Source organism: Chlorocebus sabaeus, chromosome 12 (assembly GCF_047675955.1).
Source record: "Chlorocebus sabaeus isolate Y175 chromosome 12, mChlSab1.0.hap1, whole genome shotgun sequence".
Lineage (NCBI taxonomy): Eukaryota > Metazoa > Chordata > Mammalia > Primates > Cercopithecidae > Chlorocebus > Chlorocebus sabaeus.
The window spans coordinates 22,640,676-22,653,733 of NC_132915.1; the positions used below are offsets into that span (position 1 = coordinate 22,640,676).

The following is a 13,058-nucleotide window of genomic DNA, read 5'->3' on the forward strand; positions in this document are numbered from 1 at the left end:
TACAGCCTTTTGCATATATGATAAATTTCACAATTTTGAAAAAATGAGCGTCTGTAAAGAGGAACACAAAAGAATCAACCATTAGCTAAACTATACTCATTATTTTGGGGCCCTCAAAACCTTTCAAACAGCACCTGATGGCTACAATTAAGATCTTTCCTGCTCATTTAAAAATGGCAAAACTCTTCCTTTGTTTGAGAAAGACGGGTTTTCAATTTATTTTTTTCTGGAGACAGGGTCTCACACTGTCACCCAGGCTGGATTGCAGTGGTGCAATCTTGGCCTCTGCCTCCAGGGTTCAAGCGATCCTCCCACCTCAACCTCACCGGGACTACAGGTGCAAGGCACCACCTCTGGCTAATTTTTGTATTTTTTGTAGAGATGGGGTTTCACCATGTTGGCCAGGCAGGAACTCCTGGGCTCAGGTGATCTGCACACCTCGTCTTCCCAAAAGTGCTGGGATTACAGGCGTGAGCCACTGCACCCAACTGGTTATCAATTTCAAACAAGAAAAGTAAAAACCAAACAGAAAAGCTATTGCTTACTACCCTAAGTTGGTACATTTCTGTGCTTAATTACTAAATAATTAACTTGTCCTCTCACAACCACTTTGAGGTGCAGAGGTACAGGGTAATGAGTACCGAGATAGTACCTAGCACTAAAATAGAATTATCTTCCTTGCACACTTTTTCTACAGAGGATGATAGTTTTTCCCTTCAAAGCACTGGTAACAGTCTTATTTTCTTCCTTCCATTTTTGCTTACTTGGTTACTGTCTTTATCAAACTATTAAAATAGTAAATACTACCAGATGCGGTGGCTCACACCTGTAAACCCAGCACTTTGGGAGGCCCAGACAGGAGGATCGCTTGAACTCAGTGGGGCCTGGCTGCAGTGAGCCATGATGGCACCACTGCACTTCCACCTAGGCGGCTGAGAGAGACCCTGTACCAAAAAAAAATAAAAACAATAGTAAATATACTGCAGTTGTCTCCACCTCACTTCACCTGACAACACTGTTTTGCTGTAATGGCCTTGGAATCTTGATCTGACCACCACCCAGAGTAAACAGGGAACTCAGGTTTCCAACATAATTTAAGAGCCCAACAATTTTAGGTTTCACTTGGAAAGGACAGCTGTGCTTCAGGCTTGGTTCTTGCCAACTACTCAGCTATTTTGGATGAGCTGCACATCTTGTCTGCAACTTCCTCCCTAAGTTTTTAATCAAGAGATTTTCCAGGAATGTGGTGCCTGCTTCACAAACATACACTTTGATTTGTGTGTTTTGTATACTAGCTTTAACTACTTCCCTCGGCCCGGACTCCCCTTCAGTCGTTTGTTTTGAATAACAACCTATTGTGAAGCCTCTTAAACACTAGTTTACTTAAAGTTTGTATTATCCTTTCTTTCCTTTTCTTTTTTATTTTTGATACAGAGTCTCACTCTGTTGCCCAGGCTGGAGTGTAGTGGTGCCATCTCTGGCTCACTACAGCCTCCACCTCCTAGGCTCAAGTGAATCTTCCTCCTCGGCCTCCCGAGTAGCTGGGACCACAGGGAGGGGCAGGCCAACAAACCTGGCCTATTTTTGTATTTTTTGTAGAGACTAGGTCTTGCTATGTTGCCCAGGATAGTCTGGAACTCTATTATATCTTTGTCTTAATCTCATGGAGACGCCCCCGTGGTCACTGACTGGAGGAAGTAAAGACACATTTTAAAGGCCTTAAATTTCCTATAGAAGGGTCTAGAACGTACCGCGCTATACCGAACTTAGTAGTGAGACCACCGCCACACCGCTGAGGAAACAAGGTCACGCCCCTCTGGGGGCCGCTCGATCTGGTCTTTAATTAATCCCGCCGCCGCCTTCCCGCCTACCCCCGGGCGCGCACTTCCGGTCGCGAGGGCGCTCGGGAGCGCGCCCCGCGAGCCTCCACCAACCAGCGGCTCCGCCTGGCCAGACAGAGTGCGCGCGCGCACGTTGTGCGCAGGTTCGAATCTCCGCCGCTTCGCGGTTGCTTCTCAACGTCCGGGCCGCATCTTGGCGGCGGCGAGGGCTGAGCTCTGGAGCTGCCTCCGAGCCGGAGCCCCAGCCCTAGCTCGTGCGCGAGCCGCCCCGCCCCTCCCCCTCCAGCGTCCTGCCGCCTCCTCGCCCGACTTCGGCCTATCCCTTTCTCACGCGCTTAGTCTTCGCTCTTCGCCCCCGCAGCTATCAGCACTCGGTCTCCCGCGCCTGGCGGGCTCCGCCCGAGCCTCTGGGCCCATGGCCAAGCGGCGTGCGGCCGAGCCGGTGACGTTCCACGTGCCTTGGAAGCGGCTCCTGCTCTGCGACTTCGCTGAGCAGCCGCCGCCACCGCCTCTCTGGATCCGGCCGCCCGGGGTCGCGCATGCTGGGCAGCCCCTCGGCGTCCCCGGACAGCACCGAAAGCGCAAAATCGACGCAGGGACCATGGCAGAGCCCTCGGCTTCGCCCAGCAAGCGCCGTGACAGCGGGGACAACAGCGCCCCGAGCGGCCAGGAGCGTGAGGACCACAGCCTGGAGACAGGCGATCCGCCGCTGCTGCCGCCGCCGCCCGTGGGGCCAGGGGAGGAGCTCCCGGGCGCCCGGCCCCCGGGGGGCGGTGGCGACGACGGGGCGGGGCGCGCAGGACTCCTGCGGGGAGACTGGGGGGTCGCATCGCGCCAGGTAGGGGCTGGGGGCGGGCGGGCTGAGGGGCGAAGGGGCTTGCCTTTTCCCCTCACACACAAAGCGTCCCGGTTCCCACTCATGACTTGTGTAGGTTAAGACGCCTGACGCGGGGGAAAGAAGGGGTCACCGCTCCGGGAGAGGACGCCGACTGCCAGAAGACACCCCGAGAGTCCGATGGGCAGAAAGCACCGGGCTGGGCGAGGGGGAAACAGACCGTGGTCTGGAGCGGTAGAAGTGGCCTTACGGCGTCAGCGCCGCGCTCGTAAAAGGAAAATGGGACCGTGGGTTGTGGCAGGCAGTGAGCACTGTGAGGACGCTGACCGTGAAGGGATAGGTTCAGCCCAACGACAAACGACAGACAGAGGTGTAGAGGGCCTTCCTGGGTTTAACGATGATTAGTCTAGAATTCGGGATAGAATTCTTTTTCTAGAGGAAGACCGGTGTGGTAGCCGTCGATTAACTGGACGTCCTGGAAGCTGGTACAGCTTCTGGAGAAAAGGATGGACCACCATACTTTGGGCAAAGCTTTGTTTTAACTCATAATGTTAAATCTGATCCTAGGCAAATGTATCGTTGAAAATTAATTTGGGGGTGTGGCGGGTGGATCACCTGAGGTCGGGAGTTTGAGACCAGCCTGGCCAATAGGGTGAAACTTTGTCTCTATTAAAATACAAAAATTAGATGGGTGTGATGGTGCACACCAGTAATCGCAGCTACTCGGGAGGCTGAGGCACAAGAATCATTTTAACCTGGGAGATGGAGGTTATAGTGAGCTGAGATTGGGCCACTGCACTCCAGCCTGGGCAAGAGAGTGAGACTCTGTCTCAAAAACAAAAAAGAAGAAAATTAATTTGGGCTTAAGGCGTATATGAGAATCATTGGGGTTCCTATTCAAGATATGAGCCTGCCTCATCTCTGCACCTAAGAATCCTGAGAAGATCTAGGCATGCCTCGATTTGCCTAGATCTCTGCTGCCCAGCCGCTAGCCAGTAAGAACACTTGAAACGTGACTAGTCCAAATGGAAATGTGCTCTAAGTTTAAAATATGCACGAAGTTTCGTGGATTTAATAAGAAAGATAAAATAGCTCAAAATTTTATATTGATTACACATGAAATAACTTGGCTATACCGAAGAAAATATATTTAATACCAGAAGTTTCTTTTACTTTTTAAATACCGCTACTAGAAAATTTTAAATTATGTTTTTAGAGGTTTTATTGGACAGCTTTGGTCTAGACTTAGGAATTCATACTGCTTTTTCACAGTCCTGCAATGACTTACCAGAGGACTTGGAAGATGAAGAACCAAATACAGGTTTCTCAGAATTCACCACATTCTCTTCAGCTAGCTAATAGCATCCACCCAACGTTTTTGTGTTTTCTTAAGTATCTTATGTCAGGGTTTTTAAATGCTTTTCCAAAAAAAAAAAAAAAAAAAGTGAAATTTCTTAGGCAAGACTTGTTCATGTGAAAAATTCAGTAAAATAACGAGAGTTTTATAGTTGGGAAAGACCTTTTTTGTTTGTTTGTTTTGCCTATGATTGAAACATGACCCTAATTTAAACTTTTTTTTCAAATTGCTCTCAGATATTCAAAATCAACTGAAAACAGATGGATAATCTTCTAAACCTAATGGATATGGAGATTAGGGACTGTGTAGTTTGAAAACTTTTTGAAAGCTCTTCACACCATTTTAGTACTCCACTCATGCATAGGCTTGTCACCTACCAGAATGTACTGTCGATGGTATGCCACACAGTTGATAAGAGGGAAATATGGAAATGACAGTAGGCAAAGAGAGTACTCTAGTAGCCTGAAACGTGATGCTTACTTAGAGTCTTAGACTCAACTGTCTTTTCCCCCACAGCAGTGACTAGATCTGGCACCTCTGTACTTCTATAGTCGCTGCAAGCACATGACAGGGAAAAAGGTTGGCTCCAGGGGTTCTTTCTTCACCAAGACTAGTCCCCTTGTTCTCTTTGTTGTTTTTAAAAAAAGTGTCTTGGGGTCTCGCTCCCATGCCCAGGCTGGAGTGCAGTGGCACCATCCCGGCTCACTGCAACCTTAGCCTCCTGAGTAGTTGGGACTACAATGCACGATACCACGCTGGACTAATTTTTTGTTTTTTTTTTTTTTTGTAGAGATGGGGTTTCGCCATGTTACCCAGGCTGGGCTCAAGTGATCCTCCCGCCTCTGCCTACCACATTGTTGGAATTACAGGTGCAAGGCACCGTCAGGCCCTCTTTTGAGGAAAGCTCAGTAACACTTCTAGTTTCGTCTTTTTGTTAGATTTGTTCCGGAGCCACTTCTCTTTTGCAAACATGCTCTCTTCAGCTTCTGTTTTTCCTTCCTGCCTCCAAAGACACAGGCTTTTTGTTTTAAGGATTTTATACCTGATTACCAAGGGAAAAATATAACAAAAACAGAGACGTAAAACAGTTAAATACAGTAAATGCCTGGTTTCTTTTGTGCTCAGAATAGGGCTTAGCCCTCACCCTTGGGACCTCATTTAGGAAATACTACCTCAAATACTTTTTTTCTACATTAAGAATGCAATCTAGGCAGGATAATGTTACGTCATTTCTGTCCTGGAACTTCAGGGTATTTCCTGTTTCAGATGTTTTTTGACTAGAGAAATAAAATCAGGTATTTATTAAATATTCATGTATTTTTTTCATGTTGGTGTCACTATGTAGACTCACTGCCCTGTCAGTGTTGACTCAACTGTTAGTTTTTTGTTTGTTTGTTTTTAATAAATTGAGATGGAGTCTTGTTATGTTGCCAGGGCTGGTCTCAAACTCTGGGGCTCAAGCGATGCTTCTGCCTCCCAAAGTGCTGGGATTACAGGTGTAATCATGCCCAGCCAACTGTTAGATATTCTTAACAGAAAGTAAGCGGAACTGCTTTAAGGAGACAGTGATTAATGATTCATTGGCTTATTGGGATATTATACCTAGCAATATTGAGTAATTACTATGCCAAGCCTGAATTTTTACCACAGTCCTCCATTTTATCAATAAAGTCAAGATCAGATTTAGTGAGCGGTGGAGTTATCTTGCAAACCCAGGTCTGTCTGGTGGCAAAGTTTGTGTGCCCTTAGTCACTAGGTTTTACTAACATAATTAAAAGACTTTTTTGATCCGTGTTTATAAGTAGATAATTTGTAAAGTCGATTTCCCAAAAGGCAGAGAACTAGAACCTTGTTTTTAACCCCATTTTCTTATTAAAGTGAAATTTTTCTTGATATCTTTTGATTATTATGTGTTTATCCCAATATTAAGAAATTCCCCCAAAACTTAATTCTTTAAGGCTCAGCGTAGAAGACAATGAACTTCCTAATGAGACTTTCTTACAGACCTGTGCTGTCCAGCACAGTAGCCACTAGGTCATGTGGCTATCGAGCACTTGATTTTTTTATCTTTAACAAAATGATCAGTTTAACATTTTCTTGCTATTCATCAAGTTTATAACCTAATACTTTTTGGAATTCAAAATATTGGATTTCAAAATATTTTGGGCTATGTAAAGTAAATTTCTTAAAATACCAAACCTTAAGAACAAGACTAAAAGTAAGTTATAAGGAGTGTGTGTGTATTTTTAAAATAAATTCTTATTTTCCTTATTGAAAGATAAAACATTTTAAGACTGTTTTTAGATAATTTTCTTTAGGTGAAAAATGGGAGAAAAACTGTGGAAAGAGATGCTCTTGGAGGAAATTCCTTTAAATTTAACGAATACTTTCACAAATTGTAAATATTAAAATGCACAGATTTGATTGAGTACATGAAGTACTTAGATGAGACAAAATTTAAAATGTATATTTGTTAAAAATACAAAATAGAAGACTACAAAATCTTGTATGAGTTTGCCTTTAAAACACATTTGTTTTGTGAAAAAACCTAAATTTTTTTCTAAGCTACTGATGCACTTTCATCTCTCTCTTTTTTTTCTCTAAAGCACAATGACGAATTTTGGCAGTATAATACTTTCCAGTACTGGAGGAATCCTTTGCCGCCTATTGATCTGGCAGACATTGAAGATTTAAATGAAGATACCCTGACAGAAGCAACATTTCAGGGCAGGAATGAAGGGGCCGAGGTTGACATGGAGTCCTGACGTAAGGAGCTGAAGCAGTGGGATTGGCTGATTTCAGGAGATGTCTCTAAATGAATTCTCGTATTCTTAAGGGAAAAGTTATTTTCCATACTTGAAGTTATATTTCCAAACTTGAGAAATGAAGAAAGATTGTTCTGATATTAAATACCTACAGTTACTACTGAACCTCTTATTAAGGATTTGTCAAGGATAGAGTACAGTTGTTGAGGAAGTATTTTATGTATGCATTCTTAGAGCAAAAAGTTTTGTTTAAATTCTAGAATTGAAGGTACTGATCTTATAAAAAGAAATTCTAGCAGTTTTAGAAATACGTGGGAAAAACTCAAATATTCGATCTGCACCAAAAAGTTTATTTGTAGTACATAAAATGAATATGTATAAAATGTTTTATAATAACTTGTTAATAAAGTACTTTCTAATACATTCTATTGACTCTGTTAGTTGAACAAATAGCTGACTTGAACATCTATGCAAACTTAAGATGGGCGGGATTGTTGTCAATGCTATTGTTTTAAAAGAGCTTTCTAAATGTAAAGTAGTGAGAATTTCAATTTGGGTAGCATGTTTGCATAAGTTCCAATATTTGATGTTTGTTAAGCTCTACTATGGGCAACTGAAGATGGATAAAGAACAATGAAAACTGAGCTGGTGCCTGCTTCCCCCTCTTTTCCCAGGATTAGAGGAAAAAATTTATTATATGATCAACTTCTTGGTTTTCAATTGCTTCGAGGCATGGTGTTATTCCTTATTACTTTAGACCTGTAGTTCTCAACACTGACAGCACTTGAAAAATCTTTGCCTGGGCCTCACTCTTTAGAGATTCTTGTTTAATAGTTCTAAGGTGGGTCTTGGATATAACTATTTTTTTAAGCACCAGTCCTATTTCCCTCCATTTCTCTCATGTGCAGACAGGGTTGAGAACCACTAGACTAATGGTCGTTTTTCCTGTTTAAAGGAGATAACTAATTTGAGCTGAAGCAATGCTTCTTAATTAGCTTTGTTTTTGTTTTGCTCTGTTGGTGGCTTTGTTACAACTGAATTATTGTGTTATTACTATTTCATTGTTAAAGAAATAAAGCAATTTGTGATGTGAGTATCAGTGATTAAGTTAACTAACTTTTGTACTGCATCCAGAATGTTGGTTTTGTAATTGAATAACTGGTTCTTCCTTGTGTTTTTTGTTGCTGATGACATTAGATCCAAAATTCAAGAAAAGTGGTAAATGCCATTGAGAGGGAAAGAGAAAAACTTGATGTTTTTTTGTGTACTGAAGGATTTAAGAATGGGTTGACATTAATAAGAATGTTTTAGAACAGAAGACAAACTGTATAGCATTGTGGTCAGACATGGTTCAAAGTCTTGTACTGCCACTTCCTACCTATGTAACTTTAAGCCAGTTATTTTTCATCTCCAAGCCTTGAATTTCTCACCTGTAAAATGAGAAATAATAAATAGTATCTACCTCAGAGAGACTGTTTATTGTCAAGCAATGTTATAAGTACTTTACTTGCATCATCTTGTTTAGTTCTGATAATAACCTTATGTTAAGGTAGGTTAAAAAAAATCATTAGAATAAATATGCTCCCTATAGTTAAAGTTTTTAACTGCCTCTAGAAGTTTCAGGATAGAAATTGGAATTGAAATTTTCAGCTTATGATATTTTCAACTTATGATGGGTTTATCAGGACATAACCCCATGGTTAGTCAAACATACTGAATTTATATCACTTTCACACTGTGGTAAAGCTGAAAAATCCTGTCAAACCATCAAGTCAGGGGCAATCTATGTATTGAAAAGAGAAAGAGTTAAAATAATTCCTTTAAAAAAGTTGTTTACTAAGTAAACTTAAGGTAGCAGCAAAATTTCATTGTGGATAAATTGAGGTAAAATGTAGGTTTTTAAATGTTTTATAACTTTTCACCCCAATTCCCTAATGTAACATCTTAAATTACCACAGTGCAATTATGAAAATCAGGAAATTAACATTGATAAAATTATCTTGTATGATTATGAGGACATGGAAAGAATGACTTCAGATAACTCTTAAAGGATATATGTCAAAAACCTTAAAAAGTTATAAAATTTATAGACTATTCAACTTTCACCATTGTCCTATTCTTTTTCTAGCCCAGCATCCAATTCAGGCTCACATGCTATATTTAGTTACAGTATCTCCTTAGTGGTCTTTAATCTAAAAAAACTCAGAATTTCTTTGCTTTTCATGACCTGGGTACCTTTTGAAGAGCACTGTTCAGGTGTTTCATAGGATGGCCCTCGATTTTGGTTTGTCTGATGTTTCTTAAAAATATGCCTTGGTAAGAACTCTGTGGAAGTGATGTTGATATATCCGTGCATCATGTCAACAGGCACAAGAATCTCAGCTTGTCTCATCAGTAATCATAATGTTGATTACTTGGTTAAGATGGTGTCTGCCAGGTTTCTGTTTTGTAAAGTTACTGTTTTCCTTTTTGTAATTAATTATTACCTTCTGGGAAAATACTTTGAGACAGTAAATACTCCATTCCTTATACTCTGCCCACAAATTTTAGGATTGATGAGTCTTGCCTTACTGCCGTACTGCTCTGGTATATGTCAAATAGTAATTTTCTTTCTTTTTTTTTCTTATTTAGAAAAATAGCTTACTTAAAAATTATTTAACTACCTGACAGATCTCTATAATGCTTTCTCTCCTTACCTCTTTTGGCTGATTACTCTCTAATTATCTTTTCATAGGATGATAATTGTGTAACATCCTTGTTTATAGGAGTATAGAAAGATACTCTATTCTGGCCTGGCATGGTGGCTCACGCCTGTAATCCCAGCCCTTTGGGAGGCCGAGGTGGGTAGATCACCTGAGGTCAGGAGTTTGAGATAAGCCTGACCAATATGGTGAAACCCTGTCTCCACTAAAAACTCAAAAATTAGCCAAATGTGGTGGTGTGTGCCTGTAGTCCCAGTTACTTGGGAGGCTGAGGCAGGAGAATTGCTTGAACCTGGGAAGTGGAGGTTTCAGTGAGCTGAGATCGCGCCACTGCACCCCAAGCTGGGCAACAGCGACAGTCCATCTCAAAAAAAAAAAAAAAAATGAAAAAAAAAAGAAAGATACTCTATTTCTTCTTGCATGCTGTTAAAAAAATTTTTTTTAACTTAATATCGGGTACATGTGCAGGATGTGCAGGTTTGTTACATACGTAAACACATGTCATAGGGGTTTGTTGTACAGAATTACTTCATTTCACCCAGGTATTAAGCCTAGTATCCAGGAGCTGGAGGCCACTATCCTTAGCAAACTAACACAGGAACAGAAAACCAAATACCACATGTTCTTACTTATAAGTGGGAGCTAAATGATGAGAATACATGGACACAGAGGGGAACGATGCACAGAGGTGTATCAGAAGGTGGAGGGTGTGAGGAGGGAGAGAATCAGGGAAAATTTTCTATTTTTATCATGCCTTCTATATTAATTGGAATTCTGTAAAGCAGTGGTCCACAACCTTTCTGGCACCAGAGACTAGCTTCATGGAAGACTTTCCACAGACCTGGGGGTGGGGGATGGTTTTGGGATGATTCAAGTGCATTATATTTATTTTGTACTTTATTATTATTACATTGTAATATATAATAAAATGATTATACAACTCACTATAATGTAGAATCAGTGGGAGCCCTGAGCTTGTTTTCCTGCAACTACATGGTCCCATCTAGGGGTGATGGGAGACAGTGACAGATAATCAGGCATTAAATACTCCTAAGGAGCCTGCAACCTAGAGGATGCTTTGCATGCACAGTCACGATAGGATTGGCAATCCTGTGAGAATGTAATGCTGCTGCTAATTTGACAGGAAGCAGAGCTCAGGCTGTAATGCAAGTGATGGAGAGTGGCTATAAATACGGATGAAGTTTGCTCACTTCCCTACCACTCACCTCCTGCTGTGCAACCCAGGTCCTAACAGGCCATGGACTTGTAGTGGCCTGTGGCTTAGGGGTTGGGGACCCCTGCTGTAAAGGAAGAGCTTTCCTTTTGCCCCATTTCTTTCTTTAGGTATTTATTGACATCAATATAGACTAATGGGCAATAATTTATTCTGAGTTACCATTGCTATCATTTTGTGGCACAGATCCCAGATTTAGCCGTTGGAGGCCCTTCGAGTTGACTCTTGTTCCTCCTTGCTCCACTCTTCAATATATTTTATTATTTATTGTGTGAATACTGGTTAACATTGACAGTGGACTTTAATGTTTACATGTTTCATGCCTGGAAATCAGTGTTGGCTGTGCAACACTGTCATTTACTAAACAATTTGAACCTTGGAATTCTCAGAAAATGAGGACACTGCCGGGCGCGGTGGCTCACGCCTGTAATCCCAGCACTTTGGGAGGCTGACGCAGGCGGATCACGAGGTCAGAAGATCGAGACCATCCTGGCTAACACAGTGAAACCCCGTCTCTACTAAAAATACAAAAAATTGGCCGGGTGCTGTGGCGGGCGCTTGTAGTCCCAGCTACACGGGAGGCTGAGGCAGGAGAATGGCGTGAACCCGGGAGGCGGAGCTTGCAGTGAACCGAGATCGCACCACTGCACTCCAGCCTGGGCGACAGAGCGAGACTCCACCTCAAAAAAAAAAAAAAAGAAAAGAAAAGAAAATGAGGACACTGATATCCATCTTAGGAGCAGAATGGGGATAGAATGACATGATGGCTGTAGGGAACTCATAGTGGACACTAAATAACATTTCAGGCCCTCTTCCTTCTCTGTAGTACTTGAAATGTGTGTATTTGCTATGTCTCTGATAGACAGATGATTGACAGATAACTTTTAGTGATATCTGGCAATACCTGACGTGAACCGAGGCAAACATTCTGATTAAGGTCACTTTTAAAGAAGTTTAGCTATTGGAGTCTCTTGAGTCCACAGACCTAAACAATAATACTCTAGCAATTTACATGTATTGATTGTTGTATCTTGTCTCTTTCTGATGTGACCCTGTAGTGGCAGAATCCTAAGATGGTCCCTAAGGGATGATTCTCATTTCCTGGTGTAACATCCACTTATTTAATCAAATGCTAGTTGAGGCATTACTGTGAAGAATTTTGCAGATGTAATTAAAGACCCTGATACTGTTTGGATCTGTGTCCCCACCCAAATCTCATGTTGAAATATAATACCCAATGCTGGAGGTGGGGCCTGGTGGGAGGTAATTAAATCATGGAGGTGGTTTCATGGTTTAGCACCATCCCCCTTGAAGCTGTCTGATAGTGAGTTCTCATGAGATCTGATTGTTTAAAAGTGTGTGGCACCTCTGGCCCCCTTCCTCCTGCTCCTGCCATGTGAAGTGACTCACTCCCCCTTTGCCTTCCGCCATGACTATAAGCTTCCTGAGGCCTCCCCGGTAGCAGAAGCCACTGTGCTTCCTGTACAGCCATGGAACTGTGAGCCAATTTAACCTCTTTTCCTTATAAATTACCCAGTCTCAGGTGTTCCTTTATAGCAGTGCAAGAATGGACTAATTACTGTCCCAAACCAGTTAACCTTCAGATAGGGAGATTATCCAGGTGGGTCTAATCTAATCATATGAGTCCTTTCAATAAGGATGGATTGGTCAGAGACAGGAAGACAGAGAGAGGCACAGTGTGCAAGGGATTTGATGTGAAAGTAATTCCCCTGCTGGCTTTAAAGATGGAAGGAGCCAGGGGACAAACACTTGAGAGTGGTTTCTAGGAGCTGAGAGATTCCTGGCAGCTGGTCAGCCAATAAACTCAATGAACTTGAAAGTATATTCTTTTTAAGATACTCCAGAAAAGAACACAAACTAGCTGGTGCTTTAATTTCAGCTTTGTGACTTTTTTTTTTTCCTTAAGAGACAGAGTCTGGCCAACTCAAGGGAAACCAAAAACAAAAACAGTCTCACTCTGTTACCTAGGTTGAGTGCAGTAGTCCCATCATAACTCACTGCAGCCTGGAACTCCGGGGCTCAAGCTGTCTCCTGCCTCAGCCTCCTGAGTAGCCATAGGACCACAGGTATGCACCACCATGCCCAGCTATTTTTTTTTTTCTGTAGATAGGCCCAGGTTGGTCTCAAACTCCTGACCTCAAGTAATCCTCCTGCCTCCGCCTCCCCAAACACTGAGATTACAGGCATAAACCACTGAACCCAGCCCATCTTTGTGATCTTTGAACTAGTAATTCTGTATCTAAAAATACATGTTAAATAATCAGAAAACGAGATGCAAATTTATGTCACAGTGTTATATGTAA

General features: G+C 42.1%; 1 protein-coding gene across 1 annotated transcript; it reads left to right on the top strand.

Annotated features, from left to right (window-relative positions):
- The first annotated feature begins 1,906 nt into the window (after positions 1-1,906).
- On the top strand, positions 1,907-8,264 carry C12H9orf40 (chromosome 12 C9orf40 homolog). Its single transcript, XM_007969524.3, has 2 exons — positions 1,907-2,679; positions 6,640-8,264. Exons 1-2 carry the CDS (start codon positions 2,257-2,259, stop codon positions 6,796-6,798), a joined length of 582 nt encoding a protein of 193 aa, XP_007967715.1. The 5' UTR covers positions 1,907-2,256; the 3' UTR covers positions 6,799-8,264.
- The last annotated feature ends 4,794 nt before the right edge of the window (positions 8,265-13,058 follow it).

Coding starts and splice junctions, on each gene's coding strand:
- C12H9orf40 (XM_007969524.3), top strand. CDS start 2,257: ATGGCCAAGCGGCGTGCGGCCGAGCCGGTGACGTTCCACGTGCCTTGG. Junction 2,680..6,639: donor GGGGGGTCGCATCGCGCCAG/GTAGGGGCTGGG, acceptor TTTTCTCTAAAG/CACAATGACGAATTTTGGCA.